General features: G+C 39.8%; 1 protein-coding gene across 1 annotated transcript in view; it reads right to left on the bottom strand.

The window, feature by feature from the left end:
* Positions 1-25,031, bottom strand: part of PDE10A (phosphodiesterase 10A) — a 234,935-nt gene that overhangs the window by 10,410 nt on the left and 199,494 nt on the right. The window contains exon 19 of the mRNA XM_012806706.1: positions 4,987-5,098. Coding sequence (XP_012662160.1) covers positions 4,987-5,098 — 112 coding nt within the window. The remainder of the gene's footprint in view (positions 1-4,986; positions 5,099-25,031) is intronic.

The raw sequence follows: 25,031 nt of genomic DNA, 5'->3' as shown, positions 1-25,031 counted from the left end.
ACAATGCAGGGCTGAGCTAGGCTGAGCCATGGCCATGTTCACAGCAAAGGGCTGAGCTAGGCTGAGCCATGGCCATGTTCACAGCAAAGGGCTGAACTAGGCTGAGCCCTGGCTGTGTCCACAATGCAGGGCTGAACTAGGCTGAGTCATGGCCATGTTCACAGCAAAGGGCTGTGCTAGGCTGAGTCATGGCCATGTTCACAACAAAGGGCTGAGCTAGGCTGAGTCATGGCCATGTTCACAACAAAGGGCTGAGCTAGGCTGAGCCACGGCTGTGTCCACAATGCAGGGCTGAGCTAGGCTGAGCCATGGCCATGTCTACAACGCATATCTGAGCTAGGCTGAGCCACAGCTGTGTCCACAATGCAGGGCTGAGCTAGGATGAGGCATCAGCAGAGCCAGGAGGGGTGGGGAGTGTGCTCTGGGCAGAGACACTGCAGGGACAAAGACCAAAATGACAACTGCAGAGGCTGCAGTGGAAACACCAGAGGGGCTGAGGCAGGGACAGGGCATGTGCAGCAGAGACAGCAGGCTAGGGGCTAGTTGCACAGGGCACCGAACTCCACGCTCAAGATTTTGCCTCTATCACAATAGAGGACAGAAAGCAGCTGCACTAAATCATTACTGCCCCATCTCCCAAATGCATTAACTGATGCACACAGTCACGTCAGAGGACTGGCAGAGGTTACACAGCAAGTGCCAAGGCAGCATTTTAATCCCAAGCAACTTGTCACCAAAGAGTACCCTCTTCATTACTGTCATAGTGAGTTTAAAAGATAAAGGCAGGGAGCTCAGTTAGAAAGGTGCAGTCATTAAGACATGATTTCATGACAATCTGAAGTAGGGGCGTGATCCTGGGGACCGAGAGGAGAAACAGGAGGCCGTGGGCAGTTACATCCACCGGCAGGACTCAGCCATCCTGTTTCCTCCTGCAGACCATGAGGTCTGGCAGACTGCACCTGAGAGCACCTGGGGAGCGCAGGCAGCATTTGCCTACTGAATAATAAATGAGGAATGCAAAAGAAAAATTGTCTACATTCAGTATCTACCACATTTTGATCCACACTGTAGAATGCTGACATAGTTGTTAAGTATGAAGGGCATCGCAGTTGGGTGCAGAGCAACAGACTAGTTCCAGGCCAGTTTCCTGCGTGGTATTTGCAGAGGGAATCCAGGCACTGTGTTTAGACTGTTGATTAGGATGACAAACTGCAGTATACAGTTCTGAAAGGGACAGGTGACCCTTGAACAACACAGGGAACTGACCCCCAGCACAAAAAAAATCCACATATAACTTCTGAACTTCCCCCAAACTTAATCACCAACTCAGCCTCTTGTTGGCCGGAAGCTTAGCAGCAACGCCAAGCCAAGGAGCAAATATTTTACATGCTACGTGAATAATACACTCTGTTCCCACAGGGAAGAAGATGTGATCAAGAATCACAGGGCAGGGAAAACACGTCTGCTCTTCACCCTCATCATCTCCACACCGAGCAGGTTGAGGGGAAGAGCAGGGCAGCCTCGCCGTCTCAGGGGCAGAAGCAGGAGAGGCAGGTGCACTCGTGTAACCTGATGGAAAGACACAGTCATTTCTGACTTTTTATTTTTTCATTTCCCCCAAGAATGTGTCTAAACAGGCACTGAAGCTAAAGTGAAGGGTGGAAGGATTGGAGCATGTTGTGAAAGAGTCACACGCAGCCTGGACTCAGCAGAGGGCTGCTGTCAGACTGCATGAAGCTGCCTGGTTCCTAGGGAGAGAGGCTGCTTCTCCGACCCTTCTTCTCATCCACCGCTGGTTTGGGAGTGCTCCTTCATCTCCATCAAGTCATCCGTGCATTTCTCTGTGACCCATATCTTAACCTTGCCCCCCCCCCCACTTTTACTGCCATATCCACAGTCTCCTTCGTAATTCCCTTGACTGGTTCTGCTGTAAATGCTGTGAAGTCATGGACAATATCTAGGCCAGCGGTTCTCAACCTGTGAGTTGTGACCCACAGGGACTGAATCAAAGGACAGTGGCATTAGGAAGGTTGAGAACCACTGACCTAGATGGTTTTCTCCAGCAGGAAGTTGCTGTTCGGGACCTGATGATTTTGAAGGCTTCTCTGTAACCATGCTGGCATCTTCAATGGAGTAATCCTTCCAGGCGTTCATGACCTTCTCCTTACTGGGAGGTCTCTTCCACAGTGTTGACAACCTTTTCCATAGAATACAGTGTATCATGAGCCTTAAACGTCCTTACGGTCCCCTGATCTAGAGGCTGAACTGGAGACACTGTGTTTCGGACAAGTAGACCATCTGATGTCTTCCGTATTTAACTCATGGGGTTCTAGGTGGCAAGGGGAATTGTCCAATATCCAAAAACCTTAAAAGGCAGTTGCTATCAGCAAGGTGCTTTCTGACTTCAGAGACAAAGCATGGATGGAGCCATCCAAAAAAGCGTCTGTACTGACTGGCCTTCTTGCTGTACAAGCAAAAGTCCAACAGCTGGTGCTAACCTTTCCTCAAGGCTCCGTGGCTAGCAGCTTTATAGAAAAGGCTCATAAACACGACTGTATTTGCACAGTACACTAGAGACAGCCTGTACCCTTCTACCTTAAATCTCAGTGCTTGCTTCTTTTCCTTATTTATAAATTTCGCTTGTGGGCATTTCCCCACAATAAGGAACTTTTATCTGCATTACAAATTTGTTCAGGTCCATGCCTTTCCCAAGGATTTCCTAAGGACATCTGGGAAACAGGTGTGCTGTTGCCTAGTCAGCAAAAGCTGATTTTCCTGTTAGCTCAACTTTTTTTTTTATAGGTTTTGGCCGGGGCCAGGTTTGAACCCACCACCTCTGGTATATGGGGCCGGTGCCCCACTCCTTTGAGCCACAGGCACTGCCCTATCTTAACTTTTTTTAAAGCCAACTTTCCTTCTCAAATTATCAAACCATCCTTTGCTGGCATCAAATCCTCCAGCTTTAGATCCTTCCCCTTCCCTTCTCTCTCCTTGTCATAGAATGATTCCCCTTTGTTTTGAATCACATTAGAGCCCATAGGTCCACCTTGGCTTACAGGAACCCTTCACCCACATCAAAGCTGCACGTTCAGTACTAGATACAAAGACGTTTTTCAAATAGTGTAAGGTCTTCACACCTACTGGCAAAGCTGCAGGGACAATTTCAGTTTCCCTTTCTTTTTGTACAAGGGTCCTTACACTGGATCATTTATCTTGAACTGGGGTAAGCCGCAGCTGCAGACCTCCACCTACAGCACACATCAAACTCGGCAGCTTTTTCTTGTAGTCATGACTTTCCTCTGCTTCTTGGGAGCACTTCCAGCATCACTAGTGGCACTTCACGTGGGTCCCGTGGTATTATTCAGGGTTTATGGTATTGCATCAAATAACGGGAAAAATATCCAAGAACAAGCAAGAGGCAACTTTTCATTACAATCCAGTTTACTAGAGAGATGAACTGCTCCCAAGGAGATCTTAGGGATACATGGTGCTCTAAGTGGACACTCAGCAACATTTGAGCTTACCACGACAGCAACAGGAGGGGACTACAAAGTTACTGTAACAGTCACAATGTGCTGGACTTGATTTAACGCCACCTGATTTAAAACTACATCTTTACATGTGTTTATATTTCTTTCAACAGAGCACCATGTATCATCTGTGTTTCTGTGAATAAGTTTTGATGAATTTTTATTTTTATAATAAATATGTGTACATTTTATGGTAGTGATAAAATAGACTAGTACTGCACATACTTATGTATTTATGATATTCTTTTGTCTTAATTTTCTTTTTGTTATTTCTAGGCTATGCAGATCACCTGTGAATTTTTTCAAATTGTGTAAATCTCCATAACTTTTCCAATACATGAAAAAAATCCATGTATAAGTAGACCCACACAGTTCAAACAAGTGTGGCTCAAGAGTCGATTACACACCTAAAACCATCTTCCCAGTTGAGTCTGGTGGTAACCAGGCTCCGACACACTGTAAAGAACAAGGGCAGTGAGAGAACTCACACCGCAAGTGTGGTCAGCTCAGGGTCTGGGGTCCTCATGCTATAAAAATTCTTTGGCTTTGCCACTACAAAAGAAATCAGCATTACAAACTGTTCTTACTGAACTTGTGGCTGAGTGATTCCCTGGTTTCTATGTTTATCACACATTCTTCTACATGAGTGAGATATATGACTTAGTCATCAACTATGAAACTTTTTGCCTTCCAAAATTACTTTTATTTCTAAAAGTAGAAAGAGGTATCCAAAGGATTTACAGCTTTTTTTTTCATGAAGTAATTTTGGGATATGCAGAAGTCTAGGATTCATTTGGACAGGAGAATTATATTCTACTTCCAGACAATTCAGAAAGTAAACTGAGAAGTAAAGTGAGTATTATCATAATTTAGATAATTTAGTCAAGAAAATGTGTCAAGGACAATTACTATTCCACACATGCTACAGATTTCATAATTTGCAGGTGAGTTGACCATTGGGTATATTTTCACATTCTCCTATGTCTGTGATACAAAATTATTACTCTTCTGAAAGTCTAGCTGCAGGCAGATACATATTACATACTACAGGTCCTGCTGAGAACTTAGTCCAGTGCCTACCTACAGTAGACGGCCAGTCATTTTAGTTGAATGAATGAACAACAGACTGGCTATTACAGGGCACTGTCACATTACTGTCTGGTGGGCTCTTAAAGGGACATTGTCACATTACTGTTTGGTGAGTCAATTCCTAAACACAGTTGGGACCAGAGCATTTACACTCATATTTGAGTTAAGATATAGCAGAATAATCACTCTCACTTTGTACCTCATAATTGCTAAATCCTCCACCATATGTGATTGGTTATAGTCTTCTGAAAAAACCAGCAACATCAGCAACTAAGATATTGTTAAATTATCCATATATTTCATCCTTCCTTTAATAGCTTCCCATTTCTTGATATTACTTATGTTAATATAAGAATCAAGGACATACCTCAGCCCAGAATTCTGCATATATATCATTTGCTGTCAATTTTGTAACTGGCCACAGTTTCGTCACAGAACACAGGTCACAGGCAGTCATCATCAAACCAATAACACGGTCTCTAGAATACAACAATATAAGCCTAGTCAGCATTTGCACATTTAAAATAAGGACTAAAAATGCTTTGGTCTTTTCAGAAGGAAGGTTTGAGTACGTGTAACTTCATGAAGAAAGAAAGATCACAGTGAAGAGCAGTAACAAATAACAGGAAGCACTCGTGTCACGTATCGCTAGTCCCGTGAGGAGTGTACTGAGTGTTCTTGTAGCCTCGGTATCAACGTTCACCTCATACCTAACGAGGGCCTCGGCTCTTTCATTCTCTAAAGCCCCTGGTACACACTTATGGGCAGGGACTAGGTTTGAAAACTTAAGAGTGGGAAGAACCCGTAAGAGAAAATCTATCTCCAAGTTTTTGTAAGAAAACATCTGAGGTGCACAGAAATGAACCGACGGGGTGGCAGCTCAGGACAGGTCAGGGGCGTGGGGTGCAGGCCGCCTTCCCATTTCCCAGCGTAGGTGTGTGTGACGGGAAGGTGGCCTCCGAACACTTGGGCCTTCTCAAACCCTGCCTCTCCACTGAAATCTGTTTTCCTTTCCAGATACTTGGCATTCATAACCATGTGCTCCATGTCTGACATTCTTTTCCTAAATATGGTTTGGTTTCATCTTTCATCTCAAAGAAAAATAATAATTGCTTAAACAACTTAACAGATATATCCCCTATAATTCTAATGTGTTCAATTTAGTGATAGGTGGTTATCCTAAGTGAAGTCTATACTTAATAGAAGAACTAAGCATTTGTTATTAAGAAATTTTAATATTTACCTTTTATACAGCAAATTATATAATTTTAAAAGACAAATTACCAAAAAGATATACAACTGTGTACTGAGTGAGATGCTGTGATAATTTCCAGACTGCATCTCAACTCTACTGAGTCCAACATGGCCCTGCTGCTACCCACGGTCCCACCTGTTCTGGGCCCTCTCTCCATCTCGGGTACTGCACTGGCCTCGGACGCAGCATATGAGGGGGGTCCATCAGCAGATTCAGCAGAGATTTTAGCCATGTTCCTGAAAGCTGAGATGCCTAGGCATCTGGAAGACCCTGCTTCTTTCTAAGAACCATGTCTTTAAGGCCAATCAATAGCAACGTTCCTTCAGTTTCCATCACCCACCTCCCTTCTTAGCCCATTTATAACCTTACTTTTCACAAGAACACACACCAGCTCTCTCACAGGTTAGACTAGGAAACTTCAAAACCATGGATTACAGTTATGTACACCCTTCCTATAACCCCAAACAGATGCCATATGAACACCCAAAGTCCTTAAAGTTAGCAGAGAATTTAAGATTTTCTTAATGAGGTAGTTTCTAATCACTCTGTGGCTTAAAGGAAGAATATTTACTTTTGGATATGGACTTCTAAAGGAATGAGTATGTTATTCGTTTTCTCAATATGCAAATTTATTTAAATCAGGAATAAAATGTGAAAAAAACTAATATTCTATTTATAATAATTATTTCATGTGCTTAAAATAATTCAATCTCAATCTATAGTCATCACAATAATATTTATTTCTCTTGGTTAAATAATTGAGTAACTTTATCTCAGTGATTTATTTCATAAATCTGTAAAACAAAGGAAATGTTAACAGAACTGGGCATGATAAAACACATGGAATCAACTTTCCCTCTGGAAATGACTCCACATGGACAGTTGGTACTACAAGGATTGAAAAGCTTATAAAATAGTTATATTTAGAGTTCACTGTCAAAATTCCTTACATAAAGCAATTTAAAAGTAGTTACTCTATTACTCAAAAAATAAAACAGATTAGAAATTTAGAATTAAATGCCTTTAAGAAAATAATTACTCATTTTTCAGTCTCAATTATAAATCAGATGGCCACGGATGTCCATAAATATTAATGTTAACTGGAATCAATATTTTTTTCCTATTCATGAATGGAATGTAGAACTAATTGGTATAGATACTCTATTCTTAACATATTTTAGTAACCAATTTTGAAAGGGATCATGTTTATGACAAACATACTCTTGGTATGACCTCATGTAGCCCAGTCACTAAAAACAATGAAAAAAGTGATTTAAAAAACATGCAATTTCCAAGGGTTTAACTACACTTATTTATTCCCAGAAGTTCCAAATGCCGGCCTGTATCAGACACAGTTACAGCCATGAACAAAACCAACCCCGTCGTTGGAGAGTTAATGTTCTAGTAGAGGAAGGGAGACCATAAGCTGTTTCCAAAACTTCACGCAGGAACGAGTGTTGTGTAAAAAATACAAAGACGAGGCGAGCAGGTAAAGATCTGCGAGCGTTTTGGCAGAAAGGAGGCCTGTGGGAAGCAGCACAGCACCTTCAAGGAACACAAGGAGAGCGTTCTGGCTTAGACCTAGAGGATGATGCGGAACGTGGGACACGGTCAAGTCTACAGAGATGTGCTGAAGATAAGACAGGAGTTTAACGTTTCTTCCAAGTGTGATAGTGACATCAGAGGCTTTTCCCGAGGAGCCACACAACACACCTTTCACAGAGGATCTCCTAGGTCTGCTGGGTGGAGGGTGAGTTGCAGAAATGTAGGGGACAAAGGTGGCTTCCAAGAGATGACGAGAATACTCAGGAGTTTGCATGAGCGATGACGGCAGCCTGAATTAGGGGGTCAGCAGTGGAGACCAGGGAAGCAGGAATATTTAAGACATTAGAGACGGAGCCGAAGGAAACCATTAACTCTCACCGGATCCCCTCCCTCCTTCTCCTTTCCCCCAGTGCCCATGTGTTATCCCAGACCAGGTGGAATAAATGAAGAACGCAGGCTCCAACCCAGGTGTGCAGACACTCTGCCCTGGGACAGGCGAGCGCCTCCCACAGTGCTGCTCCTGCAGCGCCCATCAGATTGCTCAGTGTCATCGTATTTCCAAATCCTCCTTGCACATCAGAAGATCATGGAATCAAGAACTTTACAAAAGGAGGGGAAAAGAAGCCACTTAGCCTGCGCCCCTCAGATGAGTTACAGATGGGCAAGAAGGAAGCCCCACCACACTACCCTAACCCACGCGGCACACTCTATAAAGTTAGTCTAACAGGATGTCTTCCTGCAAAAGAAGAAGAAACACCCAGGAAGAACAGAGGAAACGCACACATTACTGTACAGAAGGTTTCAGGTAGAGATACGAAGGTGAACATAGAATATTCTCATACAATAATTTTAATAATTGCTCATTTGTGTAAATATCTGGAATTCGGAAAGTCTGACTGGCTAGCACCATTTCAATAAGGTGCTGAAAATGTTAAGATTCATCTCTTTTAAATTTGTACGCTCATTGTTCCCTAGGCCCTGTGGTTACCTCAGAGACCTCTAAGCTGTGTTCTAGCTCCCAAATTTCTACTAACACTTTACACCAGGAAAATATTAATGTAAGAAAAGTAGCCAGCGTTAAAGCATTGAGTTTACCTACTTGAATATGGGGTCTAACAGGCAGAGTGCCACCATGACACAGATGACCTACTTGTAGCAGCCCGTATAGCTGGGAGGAGTGAGAGTTAGAAGTAACACCTGTATAGCTCGATCCTGGAACCCCTTGGTGAAAAGGGCATGTACAGGGATATCGCTCTCTTAACAAACCTGAGTGCTGGAGAGACAGAGCATCAGTGACTGGCAGTCTCTACACCTGTAGTGTTAAGATCCGCTCCATAGAGGCTGGAGGAGAAGGCAGTCAGGAGTGAGCTCATTCTATCATGGACCCACCTACTCTGACTTTATCACTTCTTCTGCTTACAGAACGTCAGCACGCATAGTGTCTCTCTGCTAAAGATTACTAAGCTCTGCTAAAGACTGCTAAGATCTATTCTTTTAAGACTGCTTCTCCCTCAAAGACTGTTTATCTCTCTCTCCCTTCTGCTAAAGCCAATAGCCCTCAGGCACCTAAGAGCAATTGTTCCTGAGCTAGATAGCAAAGCCTCACCTTCTGGAACCTAGATAAGCCTGGCGGAGACCTGGCCAGTCCCAGCCCCTGATAAGTGGCGATCCGGATGGAACCTCATAAGTGGTGGCCACAAAGGAACCCCGACACTCACTCAAGAGGATCTGAGGATTATGGGAAGGAACTATTCACAAGGCTCAGAATGGCAGGACATCGAGGCTGCCAGGAAGGCCCATGGGGCCGGGAGTGGGGTTAGCCACCACACTCACGAGCTCCTCCCAGGAAGCAAGGCGGGGGAACAGATGAACAGACACACACTATGCCCTCCTCCCACTCCAGCAGCCTGTTAACAGCAGCAGCGGTGAATCCAGCAGCTGGCGGAGGGCCTCTGAGGCCGGTGTTCACCTGCTGTCAGCACCAAGAAAGACACTTGAGACCTCAGCCATTCACTATCAACCTCACCTACTCATTCATGTACCAATACAGCATAGAAACAGAACTATCTTAAAGCCCAAACTCTCTGAAACTCTCTGAAAGTCTCTGAGTTCTTGGGAACTCAGGTTAAAGTGTCTGGACAGAACAACACAAAACTATCACAAAAAATAGGGAATAAAAAGGGAAAAAGTACGTGCTTGCTTTCTTTATGAACACAGAGTTAACCAAAGACCAGATTTCTGTTTATTCCACTTAGATATTTTGTTAATTATCAATATTTAACTGATACATTCTGTAATTTTATACTGACTCCTTGAAATTCCTTTTGAATTATATTATATTTGAAAGTATACTGAATATATAGCAAAGACCAGATTTCTATCATGAGGAAGTCTTGATTATAACCATTACAGAGGCTGAGTGAAGTAGTGTCAAGAGGTTAAGTAAAAGGCAAAGCTCTGGGGGATGTACGGTGGATATTTTGTTTAAACACTGTTCATCTAGCCTTGTTTTAATTCCTTTATTTCATTTTAAAATGATGGCACGCATATCACAGTATTTGAAAATAGACTTGGTTAAATCCCTTCCCTTAAATTATCACTTTAATAATGTTTTATCTTGGTTTTAAACTTATCTTCAAGGAAATTTAAATCACTGAGTTGAGTAACTTAAATTACGTCTATAATAGCTACTGTACTTTTCTCAGAATATAGCCAATCTGGGCTAATTTATTAAACACTGAACTAGACTAAGGAGAATGCAATTTTGAAAAAAATATTATTTGAAGAGCTTCAGAAGCAAAATCACAGAAAAGGTTTTAGAATCTTTGTTCCCAATGACATAAGCAATAATTTTTTAAAACAAGCATAAACATGATATAGTAATTATCCCACTAAAATAAATTTCTAAGTTCTAAACTTTTAATTTCATAGAAACTAAGATATGTTGCCTCTTTTGAAAAGACCATTAAAAAAGAGAAAAAGAAATTATATATAAATGGAAAACGAATCTTGAGCAAACGCAGCCACAGAGAGGTCTGTGACCATCAGTTTCTTTGCCAGTCCGAACCCCGTGTCACTTCTAGGGGTGAGATCCTGACACAGCGACAGGGGCCCTGTGCTGCCTGTTCAGTCAGATGCGGACCTGATCAATTTCACCTTAGCATTCAGTTTCCTCACGTTTCAAGTTCTTTGGTTGAAACATAAAACATGTCTAGCAGATTAAAACCTTCACGCGTTTGCAGTGCCCAGCAGGTAAAGGCTGACGGCTGCTGTCACACTCAGAAACTGCTGGAGGAAACAGACCGGGGTCTGAGGAGGGAGATGCACCACAGACACGCAGGCTGCCCCTCACAGAACACGGCGGTAGGCATGGAAAAGGACAGATGTATTTCTGAGTGGTTAAAACAATCAAACGGTTATCATTACACAATTAAAGAGTTATTCATGGGCTCATATTTCTCTCTTTCCTTGATGTGCACTTAGTTAAGATTTTAAGAGAAGTGGGGTAAGGAACTGCCTTCGAGGGGCATTAATATTCCCCGGGGGCAAGAGGATAAACATCTTGTTTTGTTTTTTTTCCTAATAATTTTAGAAAAATAACAAAAATCATAGAAATTATGATTTTTAAAGATCATAAAAGTTATTTTTAATAATCATAATTTTCAAATTGTGAAATTAGCTTATCATTAAAATACACGTTTAAGAAAAGCAGTTCCAACATGAAATAGATGGAATTATATCTAAAAAAATTATAAAACCTGCTTTCAAATTATATATCTGTCATTTCAATATTTAAAAAACATGTTTTAACTTGATGTCATAGCTTAAAAAACACTATGGTCTTCTGCATTTGTTGAAATGGTTTCTGGACAAGATCGTACCTGGTCCTAGTTGCTCAACAGGACACCAGGAACACTAGTGTCAGGAAAAGTCAGTAAGGCCGCCCTTTGCCTGCCCTCGGCTTGAGTCCAGAGCTGGCTTCCAAACACAGCCTTCACGTCTAGCTCAAGTTAGTTTGGGGAAAGGACTCTGAAGGATCAAGAAGTTTCCAACCGATCTATTTCTTTTGTTGGTCCCTACATTTCTCTCTCACTTTCATGTCTATCAATTCTTCCTTTATAAGCTAGATTTAAACTGGCATAGTAATTTATTTTTGGAACCCTGAATTCACAGGGCAGCCTTTGCTATTTATAAAGTTGAAAGAACATCTTCATTATTAAGTGTAAGATATTTGTGAAGCCTGCAGGGTATGTATGTCTAATGTCACAAAAATCATTCATCTGCATCTAAAAGATACATAGAAACGACTTTCAGACACAATCAGCCTCTGGTTGTTTCCTTTTTAAAATAAAAATATAAGAGAAATTACATTGTATGTTTAAGCATGGTCATGGCCACAGTACCAGTGTTTGTAAATGACATCACAGTAAACGCCAAGGCTGGGTGGTGTGGACCACCGAGAGGACAAAAGGCAGGGAGCAAGTGTCAGGAGATTAAGACTTCCAGAAAAACTCAAGAGAATGTAAGTCCAGCTCCCCCACATGAATGGAACAGACGCAGGAAGAGCTGTAAGATGAGAGAGTGACCTGGGTGAGACCCCAAGGGCCCTATTAGGGTTTTTTAATTTTTAATTACCAGGACACAAAATACCAACCATCAATTATATAATATAAGCCTATTATAAAGCCTATACCTTGTATTAACTGCCATTTTGAATTATTTGTTTACTCAAGAAATATTTAATAAACACCTACCACATGCTAGTCACTGTCACGGCTATCTGCCTTGGGGGCCTCACTACCAGATGAAGCCTACTGTGTGTCATTCCAGTTGGAACACAACAAATTTCTATATCGCACATTTTGGGGTTCTATACTTTAATTTGGATATAATTTATATAAAATGAAGTGTATAACTTTGACATATATAAGTCATTGAGTATAAAAATGTATGCAATCTGTAACCACCACACCACTGGTAAGGGGTATTTTCATCACCCAGAAACTTCTTCTTTTCCAATGAATGTCTTCATCCAGCCCTGATAACTGCCAATTAAAATTCTATCACAGTGACTAACATTATTGTTTTGCCTGTTCCAGAATTTCATAAAAATCATGTATTGTAGTATGTACCATTCTTCCTACACAGTGTTCATGTGAGTCCTGTGTGTCAGGGCATGAATCAGCAGTTCATCATTTCCAAAACCGCTGAGTAGCACAGTATTCCCAAATAATCTGTCCAGGCACCTGCTGTCTGACTAATGCTGCCTTGAGCCAGCCTCTGTGTGAGTGCACACTGCATTCCTCCTGAGTAAATACCCGAGAGTGCACTTCTAGGCTACAGGGTGGGAATATACTCAGCTTCACAAGAAAATTCTAAGTTGTTTTCTAAGGTGATTGTACAAATACTTACTCCCCCTGGCAACGTGGGAGCATTTCAGTTGCTATGTGTCATTGTCACTGCTTGGTATTATTGTTGTTTTTAAAATTTTGGTCGTTTCAGTGGATGCGTCATGGTGTTATCACTTGAGCTTAGTTTAGTTTTTACTTACGATTAAAGATGTTGAACAAAGTTCATGTGTTTATTGGTAAAAAACCTTTCATTTAATTTTTACTTGGGTTGTCTGTCTTATTATTGATTTGGAAAAGTTATATGAGATTTTTACTGAATATTAATATTGAGAGTATTTTCTCAAATTTCATAGCTTATTTTTTCATTTCCCTAAAGGTAGCTTTAGAAGATCATAGGTTTTTATTAAGATGAAGTCTGACCGATTATTTACTTGTCTGAAAGTTTATCCTTCTTGTATGCCTATTCCAAGATCATGAAGACTTTTCTTTATGTTTTGTTCTGGAAATTTTTTAATTTAGGCTCTTACACGGAGGTCTATCTTCCAACTGAAACCCCAATAATTCAAGAGCCGTTTGCTGAAAAGACGACCCATCACCCCACTGAATCCCGTGGCTCCTTAGTCAAAAGTCAGTAGACAATATACTGTAATACAAGCCTTCCACACTCTACTCCTCAGATTTATTATCTAGCTAACACCAACGCATACGCTCTTGATCATTGTTACTTTATCATAAGCCCTGAAATTAGGTCATGAAATCTTCCAAATTTGATTTTTTGTGTTCACAAAATTTCTTTGACTATTCTAGGTCTTTTGCATTTATAATATAAATAAATTTGAAAAGAGAAGATAAAGCTATTAAAACATAAGCCTGCTGGGATTTCAAGTAGGATTGCATTTCTCAAGAAATGGTGGTGTAGTTTAGCAATTCCTTGTTGTGTAATTCACAAACAGGGTAAATCTCTTCACTCGTGAGGCCTCCTTCAATTACTCTTGGGAATGTTTTGCATAGAGTTTGGTACATTATTTGTGATATTGCGAATGGAATTGGTTAATTTTGATTTCTAATTGATAGTTGTTCATATTCAAAAAATTGAATTCACTAAAAAATACTGACCATATATCCTGTGAATTTGCTAAATTAAATTCACTAATTTATTAATCCTAATTTTTTAGAGGTTCCTTAGGAGTTTTTTGGTGCATGGTACACCATTTAAAAATAAAGTCAGATTTACTTTTCTAATATTTATACCTTTCATTTCTATTTCTTGAAAGGCAGGTATGTCCACATGGAACACTGACTAATTTACTGTATTTTGTAATGTCCTTGGCAGACTTTAGCGTCAGGATTATGCAGTCTTCACAAAATAAGCTGGGAAATGCTTCCTATTACCATTTTGGAAAGATTTTGTCAAAGATTGTTTATGATGCCATGAGATCCAATACTAAAGGGTTTTTTGTCTGTTTAATTATGTTAAGATTAAATTTCAATGGAATATTCAGTATTTGTTTCTTTTTGGCTCGTGTACAGTAAGTTAGATTTTTTAATGAATTTATCCATTTCATCTAAGTTTCAAATTTATTAGCATGGTAAAATTCACAGTAATCTCTTATTACCCCTTTAGTGTCTGCCATCTACAGTGATAGCTTTCACTATTAATGTTGGTGATTGGTATCTTCTCTTTTTTTCTTAGATTTTTCAGAAGTTTGTCTTTTTTTTTTTTGCAGTTTTTGGCTGGGGCTGGGTTTGAACCCAACCACCTCCAGTATATGGGGCCAGCGCCCTACTCCTTTGAGCCACAGGCACTACCCCCAGTTTGTCCATTTTAATAATCCTTTTAAAGAACTATCTATTGGCATTTTACCTTTTCTCTACTTTGCCAACTTCGTGTTCTGTTGTCTACTCCTATCTCGAATTGTTTACTTCATGCCAGTTAGACTTTTCTAGCTGCTTAAGCGACCCCATCCTGTATCATTGACAAATACAGGCGTTTAAAGTTATAAATTACCTTCTAGGCACTGTTTTAGCTACATCCTTTAGATTTTGATATAGCTTTTTTCATTATCATTTGTTTTTAAATATTCTCCCATTTCTCTTGTAATTTCTCCTTTGACCCATGGATTATAACTCTACTGTTTAAATTACAAAAAGTTGGGGCTTTCTCTAAATAGCTCGTTGTTATATTGAACTTAATTCCATTGTGGTCTATACATTTAATCTTTTGAAACTTATCGATCTCTGTGTCCAGCACGCAGTTTGTCTTGTGCACTTTGAGTGCTGCAGCCTTGTGGTTTCCGTGAACACGAGTCCGTCACACTGCCCGTGTCATTTCCTCTTCCTTTGCCTCACTGAGCTTCTACGTGGTTCTTAGACAGTTTTCTAAGAGAGGGCTGAAAGCCTCCAGTTATAATTTTGGACTTGTCTCCTTTCCTTTCCAGTTCTGTCAGGTTTTTTCCATGTGTGTTTGAAGCTTTGCCATCAGTTCCGGGTACATTCTGGCCTGTCTGTCATCTGTGCGTTGAACCTTTTGTCATGGCCTTCTTTATATTGGGCAATATTCCGTCTTGAAAGCTCTTTTATATGATTTAATACAGCTACCCCAATTTCTGAAAATGCTGCTTGCATGGTATATCTTTTTCCAACATAGGAGGTTGGACAATTAAGTTTGCAAACTCATCCTAGAAAAATGCTCCACACCCCAGCGCTGAGTATCACCATGGAAAGCTACGCATGCATGGCAGCACCTAGTCCACCCTTCAAGGCAATTGTGGAACTCCCTTTCTGAATGACCATTAGAGCTGTCTTCATACTAGGTCAGACAATGAAGTTTGTGACCTTGTCCTGGAATGACTGCTCCACACCTCGATGCTGAACGCCACTAGAGATGGTCAAGGGGAGCACGCTGACTGCGACTGTATGATATTCAGCACCAAGGCATGTAGCACTTACTCTAGGACCAGTTCACAGCCTTCACTGTCAGACCTCCTATGATGACAGCTCTGATGTCCATTCTAGAAAAAGCATTCCAAAACTGCTTTGAAGGTAGACTGATGTCAGTACACAGCTTCCCCAAGGCAGCACATCAAAGGTGACCGTGTGATATTCAGCAATGAGGTATGTAACATTCTTTCTAGAATGAACCTGCAAATGTAGCTGCCTGACCCCATATACTCTTAATCCACATTTCTATTTAAAGCGAGCATCTCCCAGTCAACACAGAACTAGGTCTTGCTATTTCGTTTATCTGATCATTTCTGGCTAATTCAGGCAGATAGTCCATGCACACCTAATTCAATTGTTTTTACTGGGTTCATGCCTATGACTGACATTTTTTTCCTACTTGTTGACTCTTCTTGTTTCTTTTGCCCTGGCTCCTTGTGCATTAATTGAATGTACTTTTTATTATTCAATACTTTCTTTTATTTTTTTGAAAGCCATACCTTTTCTTCACATTTTCCCTAAGGAATACAATATGTATGCTTATTACATTTACTTAGAATAGGTTACCCTTCACAAATGTAAGATCCTTACAACACTATAATTCTATGTATTCTATCATTTGTGCTAGTGTTTCAGATTTAATCTTTACATATGACACGCTACCTCACTATGATACTATTTTTCCTTGATAAATTTTTGCTTCATTTATCTTTCAGGGAAATTAGAAGAGGAGAGAAAGGACCCACAGCTCTGTTCTATTACGTGCACACCTAGCACTTCTGGCGCCTCTCAGCCTTCCTCTGTCCGTTCTCCCTGCTCACGCACCAGCCGGACATCCTTCCTTTAGTTTTTCATGTAGGTCACGTCTGCTGACAACAAATTCTCCTAGCTTTTTTATCATGAAAATATTATTATTTCAGTCTCATTGTTGCAGAATGTTTCTGATGGGTTTGAACTTGGAATTGATGGTCCTTTAACTCTGTTCTCATTGTTTGCTCTCCTATTTCTCAGGAGAAACATGTGCTATTCATATATTTTTTTTACCTTATTTATGTGTTGTTTCTCTCTGGCACTTTGCTATTCTCAAATTTCTAAGTGGCTATTTTATAATTTCCATTTTTCTGCTGAAATTCTGCTTTTGTTCACTCATAAAACCAATTTTTGTTTAGGTCCTCAGATATACTTAGAGTAGCTGCTCTAAAATCCTTGCCTGCTAAACCCAGAATCTCGGTCACCTTGGAATCTGTTTCTACTATTTAGTTGTTCTTGATCACAGGTCCCATTCTCCTGCTTCCTATTTACAGTGATTTTCCACTCATGCCTATAAAGGGCCAGACAGTAAACAGTCTGGGAGGGCCAGCTACAGCATCACCACGTGTCTTCTATGTTTTTTGTTCTTTTTTCTTTATAGCAGTTCTTTAAAAATGTAAAAATTGTCCTTGGTCAGTTCACGGGTTGTGCACAAAACAGGGCACACACACACCAGATGGGCCCTGGCAGCCCTGTCTGCCCAACCAGTTTTGGTCCATCGTGAGGAATCTGGCTCCTGTCGTCTTCCCTTTGAGTTCTGTCTGCCAGGGTGCAGCCTCACTAGTGACCGTTTTGGGTCTTATGGAGGTTTGGTTTGGGGCTTTTGTCTGGAGAATCATGAGTTACCCCCATTCTACAGCACGATCTGTGCCCGTGAGGCAGCCCTGCTGCTGCTCTACACTGGGGGAGCAGCAACTCTGTTTCCCAGCACTGGGCTGCACCTGCTGTCTCAGGCCACTGTCACCCTGGCAGGACACACTCTGCCTGGGGTTGGGGAGCCCCGGAGGTGGCTCTGCCCAGTGAACGGCCCAGAGCAGCCTCCAGAGCATCCGCACTTCACATCACTCTCGCCTCCCCAGTGCCTCCTAGGGCCATTGTCATGCTGTCTTAGGCTCCAGTCAAGAAATTGTCCCCAACTAGGTAAATGTTGTGGGATTCGGATCATGTTTCCCTCTCAAGGATTGGATTAATCTTCTTCATCACCTACCACTCAGTGGTACTCCTCATAAACCCTAAAGTAACGAGAGGCAGCTGGGAAGACCTGGGTAGACTCACCGGAGGCACAGACTGGATGGTGACCCGAAGGCAGAGAGTGTGCGGCTGGGAAACTAGGACGGAGACAGTAGGGAAAGCCGTCCTGTGTGTTTCAGACAAATCTCAAACATTGACCTAAGGAACCATCCCTTGGAAGAAGCCTGAATTTGACTGATCAGTCTGTAAAGCATTTCCTCAGGATGTTGTTGTCAATTATAAAGCAACCAGGTGACAATTACTGGTGCTAAGAATAGGATGTGGTTGAGAAAGAGATCTTCTCAAACCACTGTCATCCCACAGGGACTGTGGGTGTAGTCAGGCTATGCCCCTAACTATCAGCATCACAGGCTTAACACTGGGGTAGGAGGAAGGGCTGTGGCATGGATTTCACTAAAATAATCTAGCCAGGCACTGAATAAACAAACCCCACGTAACATTAACAAACTCTGGGGGGAAAAAAGAAGTATCCAGAATAGCTACAGTGTATTATCTAAAATGTTCAGTTTCTAATAAAATTTACTAGATATGCAAAGAAACAGGGACATATGGTCTAATAAAAAGCAGAGGTCGTCAGACTGCACTGAAACTCCAGACCAATCACACGCGGGCTACAGAGGCTACGAACAGATGGAAAGTGAAAGGACAGAAAAGGTCCCACATAAACATCCACCTCCACACGGGGTGGAAGAGATGTGCTGATGTTAGACAAGACTGATGTTAAAAGAAAACGTGACTGGAGATGAGGAGTTTTATAAGAAGAAAAGGATCGCTCCATCAGAAAGATATAACAGTTCTAAGCTTACATAAACCCATCACCAGAGCACCAAAAAGACATGAAGCAAAAACTGACAGCAAGGAGGGGAGAGACAGACAATTCAGTAGCTACAGTTGGACTTCAGAGCCCCACTTTCAATAACGAATGTAATAACAGCTGAATAGGAAACAATCACAATGACCAGGAGAGAGAAGACTGGAGTGACACCACCGATGGGACTAAAGGCCCTGGAGCACTCTGCCCAACAGCCGCAGAGGAGGCATTGCTCTCCAGGGCACACGGGGCACACGGCACATTCTCCAGGACAGACCACGTGCTGCACAGCAACACAAACCTCATTAATATAAAAGAATAAAAATAACAGATATTACATATTCTGACCACAGTGGAATCAACAGCAATATGAACATTCAAAAATATGTGGAAATTAAAAGCCACATTCTATTATAAGTTGAATCATGTTCCTCAAAGAAATGTGTTGAAGTTCTGACACCCATTTCCTCAAAGTGTAATTCCTCATTCTATGGAAGTAAGGTTGGGCAGACATGCTTAGTTAAATTAAGATAAGGCCATATCAAAAGCATAACAAAATCCAACACCCATTCATGATGAAAAAAACCACTCAACAAAATATAATTAGAAAGTAACTTCTTAACGCTGACGATGTCCATCTGTGAAGACCCATAGCTAACGTCACACGGAGTGATCACAGACTGGGTGATTCCCCTGACATTAGGGATAAGAACTGCTCATTTGATCTTGCTACTTATATTTGGCACAAGCAATGCCAATTATGAAATAAAAAGGAAGAAGAGGCCAACATAAAAGAGAGAGCATCATAAAACTGTCTCTGTTTGAAGATGACATGATTTGTAGGTACTAGAAAAGACTGAGCAATTGATCGAAAACTATTAGAAGTGATAAATGACTTCATCAAGGTTGCAACATACAGGATCAGTAGTACAAAAATCAGTTATATGTCTAAGTATTCACCACAATGTGAAAATGATATTCAAAACCAATTCTATTTACAATAGTACCAAAAATAATGAAAATCTTTAGTAATGAATTTATGAAAACAACTGCAAAATTTGGACTTGAAAACTAGAAAACATTTTTGAAAGATATTAAAGAGCACCTAATAAATGGAAAGGCATCTATCTTCATAGACTCATATTGTTAAAACGCCAATACTTCCCAAACCCATCTATAGATTCAACACAATCCCCAACAGAATCCCAGCGAGCTTCTCTGAAGAAACTGACAGATGATTCTAAGAGTCACAGGGAATTGTAGCATCCAGGAATAGCCATAATAATATCGGGAAGGAAGGGAGGAAGTGGGGTCAGAAGGAGAAGAGCATAGAGTGTGATTCTATTTATTTGCAGGTAACACAATTTGCTACTGACTGAATGTTTATGCCACCTCACCATCTGAGGGTAGAGCCTTCATGAATGGGATCAGTGGCTTTATAAATCAACCTGCAGAAAGCTCCCTCTTCCCTTCCACTAGCGGAGGTTATAGCTAGAAAATGCCTCACCTTCCACCGGGAGAGGGCACAGCTAGAAGGTGCCTATTTACAAACAGGAAACAGCTCCCACCAGACACTGGGTCTGTCAGTGGCTTGGCTGTGGACGACCTGTACTCCAGGAATGTGAGAAGGATTTGTTTATAAGCCACTCCCTCTGTGCTATTCTGTTAAGCAGCCTGAAGAGGCTAAAACACAAGAAAATCTATATACACAGAACATGCTATTTTCCAGGCCTGGTGCAGGAAACGTGAATGGAAAGGAATGGCATGCAGATAGGAATAGTCTGTATCTTGACTGTGACCGTGCTAGTAGTTACATTTGCTGAAACATAAAATGGGTATATTCTGTATGTTAATTATATCTCAACAAAGTTGCATTAATAAAAATTTTTTATGTCTTAGTAAAAAAGAAAATACTGATCAATAACAAATTTTAATAATTTTATAAGTCACATTCTTTTAACAATAATATAAAACAATCTCTAGAAACAAAGCAAAAAAACAATTTAAAACATTTGAAAATCAGAAAACAACCTCTACATTTACGAGGGAACAGAATCAGGAATTAAAGATAATGTAAAAACTAAGTAAAAGGAAAGTATGAGACTGAAAACTTGTCTGGATTAGTTCAATCAACACCCAGATGATAACACCTATAATCTGACCGCTATATTATTACACAATTAGAGAAACAAGAAATAAATATGTAAAAGACATCAAGATAAAAGTGACAATTAATAAATGAGAAAACACACAAAAATAAATAATAAATTTTATAAAAACTAGTTTACAAAAAAGGAATAATTAAAAAATCTCAGGCAAGTCTGCTTAAGAAACTAAGGAAAAAATAAAAACATAAAACACTGAAAATTAAATATAACTACAAATTTAGTAAGATTAAATAAATTTTAAGTGAGAATCATCTGTACAAATATTTTTATATGAATTTGAAAATCTAAAGGAAAAAAGATGGCTTTCTGGCAAAAACTTCTTCTACCCAAGAGGTGGAATAGACGGGAAAAACAAAATCCAGATATTTGAAAGTTTGTTAAAGATATTCCAGTTAAAAAGGCAGCAGATACGACAGTTTCACAAAGGAACACTATTTAACCCTCCCAGAAGGGCTGACTTAAACTATTTAAACTCTTCCATCTCAGAAAGAAAGATTAATAGCAAACTATGATATAGTACAAAACAAGACAACCATATTGCAAAGTTCATGGATTACATGAAAATTTGCCAAAAAAGGCAGACAAATTTATTTTCTCAGTGTATTATAAGAACTAATTCCATGCAAAATAGAGTAGAGTTCAAGAGATTAAGGAATGGCCAAAAGCCATTAATTAAATAAGAAATCAGTAGAGGAAAACCTTGTACCAATGGAATGAGAATATGGATTGGACAACATTATTTTACTTTTTTTTTTTGGAGACAGAGTCTCACTATGTTGCTCTTGGTGGAATGTCGTGGTGGCACAGCTCACAGCAACCTCAAACTCTTGGGCTTAGGCAATTCTCTTGCCTCAGCCTCCCAAGTAGCTGGGACTACAGGCACCCACCACAATGCTTGGCTATTTTTGTTGTTGTTGTTGCAGTTGTCATTGTTGGTTAGCTGGCCCTGGCTGGGCTCAAACCGCCAGCCTCAGTGCATGTGGCTGGTGCTGCAACCACTGTGCTATGGGCGCTGAGCCGGATTGGACAACATTCTTAAAAATAATATAATCAAGATCAGAAAAGAAGCTCACACACGATAAAAATGATTCATCAAAATAATCAAATATTACATTAAAAAGCATAATTCTCAAGTCATGACTATTACAGTCATACACATATCAGATGTGTGTTTGTGATCCAATATTGTGTTGTAGGTTCTACAAATAATACCTATGGTCATAGGAGAAACAAAATAAGTAAAATATCAGAAAAGTAACGAACAAATTATATTTATTTATATATTTTGATTATATGTCTGAAAAAAATCTAAGAAACTAAGTAATGAACAAATTATATTTATTTATATATTTTGATTGTATGTCTCAAAAAATCTAAGAAACTAAAATCTTTTCAACTGATAAACAAGATAATTAAGTGGCTAAATACAAAAGAAATTTTAGGATTCTGATAATAAACAATGGTAAATTCTAGACAAAAGAAGAATCAACTCTTTGAAGATGTTGTTTAGCTACTAAAAGGAGGCGTAAGTTGGAGGGGATTTTACCTCTGAAGGAAGGCAACTATACCGGGTGAGACCCACATTTATACAGTTTTTCTCCTAAGAGGATATGGCAAATAAAGCCCTAAATAGTCACAGCATGGGAGAGGTTAGGGTCTGGGGCTACCAGAGCGCACAGAAGTGCAGGGTGAGAATGCACGGAGAGAGAACCCCAGAGGCAGAAGTACTCAAAAGGGCACCGTGTTCCTCCACGAAGACCAAGAACAAAACAGAAACGAAACGACCCCAGCAAAGCGTACAGGGGTGTATTCATGTGCTTGGGTGACTCACTGGCAGTGCAGCTTGCCACTCGGGTAAGTTTATTACCTTCAGAGGAGGACAACGGAGTCTCTTATGCACAGTGCAGGGCACACAGACAGGTGCACAGTGCAGGGCACACAGAGGGAACCAGGACAGGCTCCAGAGAAACACCAGCCACCAAGACAAACTCAGAGAGGACCCCGGACGGCGGAAACAGAGACATATTTCTAAATCACTGATAAGTATGTTTAAAAAATCTTCAAGAAAATATATATTTAGACAAAATGGTCAGGATATGTGGAATTTCAGAAGAGGCACAGAAGCTAAATAATGAACCAAAGGAAATCCCAGAACTAGAAAATATTGTGTGTGTTTATATATGTGCATGTTTTAAAAAAAACAAAACAAAACAAAACAAAAAACCCCACACCAGGTAAGATTAGGCACAGATTGGACAGAACATTAGGAAGAATCTGGGGGGAGTAGACACATCACCACATATTACCTAAAGAAGCAGAGAGAGGGGAAAGGACACTATTCAGAGTCCTAATAAACTGCCACATAGGTGACAGAGTCTGAGAAGAAAAATGATATAATGAGGCAGAAAAAATAATCAAATAAATGTAATGGTTGAAACTTTCCCAAATTACATTGAAGTTAGCAGCCCACAGACTCCAAAACCTTAAAAAACCCTGACAAGGGTCAATATAACAAATAGAGTAAAAAGACACGTTATAGACAGGTGAGTAGCAGTAACAAAGACTGGGGCTTCTCATCAATTAAAAAAATCAAAAAAGAGGGCGGCCAGAGGCAATCAAACAACATTTAGAAACGCTGAAGGCACATGTATCAACTCAGAAGTCTAAATCCAGCAATAATATCTTTGAAAAGTGAAGCCAAAATAAAGGCATTTTCACATTTAAAAAATCGGAAAGAATCTGTTATCAACACATTTTTAAAAATGTTAAAGGAAGTTCTTTGGGCTGAAGTGAAGTGACAGCAGATGGAAATAAGGATCTATACAACTGGGGGAAAAGCAGTGAAAATGTTTTTATATATATGAAAAAGTAGAAAGCAATTTTCTTTCTAATTTCTTTAATAATTAATCAATTGCTTAATTTGTTAGCAATCTATGGTGGTGTGTATAACATATGTTGAGACAATACCAAGGTCCATGTCAATGATAACAGAAAGTTCAAAAACAAGTATAAGTGAAATTTGGACTTTTAAGTTTTTTACATTATATAAAAATGAAATTATATTAATTCAAAGTAGACTAATGAAAAGGCATATCCTAAACCCAACTACTTGAAGGTATAACAATAAAAGCCAATAGAAGATACAGAACAGAACACTAAAAAAGAAACAAAATCTCCAATTAGCTCAAAAAAAGGAAAGACAGAGAACAAAGGGTCAAAAAGAGAACAGGATAATTAGACAAGCATAAATGTAATGGGGTTAAATTCAAATAGAGGTCACTGCAGGTCTCAAGGACTGCTTTTTACAAGGTACTTTAACTGCAAAGACACCACGAAGGGTGAAGGGTTCTGGAGTCTACCATTTACCCCAAAATGGCACCTCCCCCCAAAACAGGCAAAAAAATATGGCAAAATGTTAACAAGTCTTCAATCTAAGTAGTGGGTATGAGCATAATTTGATTATTTCTACTTTTCTGTAAATTTGACAATTTTCTTAGAAAAAAAAATTTTAAATGCATTTATAAAGTGACAATTTTCATGAAATTTTTGAAAATAAAAATAAAAATTATTTTAACAGGTATATATGATAAATTTCAACACAGTTATAGTAATCAAAACAGCCTGATTAAAGTTGAGGAACATATAATTAGCAATCAATGGCTTAAGGGGTCCAAAGAATTATCTGAGTTTATATAAAAATGTAATAAATTCAATTCAGTGGGAAAAAAATGGATTATTCTTTAATGGTATTGGTTCACCCTACCAGGAATAAATAAAATTATGTTTATAAAAATATAATTCTAGAAGAATTAAGAACTAAACATAAAAATTAAAATTCTAAAAATACATAAAGAAAATTTTAAATACTATTTATAAGGACTATGATATTTGAAAAAAAGAAATAACAGATTTGGCCTTATGAAACTAAATTTCTTTGTAATCAAAAGAAAATCTAAATAAAATTTTTGAAAATTACCTAAAGAGAGAATTTGTAATATATTACAGATAATTTTAATGGCCTTAACAAAAATACAGAATGTAAATTGGTTTATGAAAAAGTAAACAATTCAATACAAAATAAACAAAGATCATGAGTAGACATACACACAGAAGCAGGAATAAGTGTGAATAAACACGGTGAGCAGTCAGGGCTCACATGTTTAATGAGAAACAGTTCTGGCCCCGTGTAGGAGTGTGACTTTCCAGTCTTGTCAGAGAACCCAGTCTGCGTGCTCGCTGCAGGCAGGCGGGGCTGCAGGCAGGCGGGGCTGCAGGCAGGCG

Source organism: Otolemur garnettii, unplaced genomic scaffold (genome assembly GCF_000181295.1).
Source record: "Otolemur garnettii isolate 467f Iridium unplaced genomic scaffold, OtoGar3 scaffold00056, whole genome shotgun sequence".
Lineage (NCBI taxonomy): Eukaryota > Metazoa > Chordata > Mammalia > Primates > Galagidae > Otolemur > Otolemur garnettii.
Note: the sequence above shows the minus strand (reverse complement) of the source record. Positions and strands in the feature narration are given on the sequence as shown.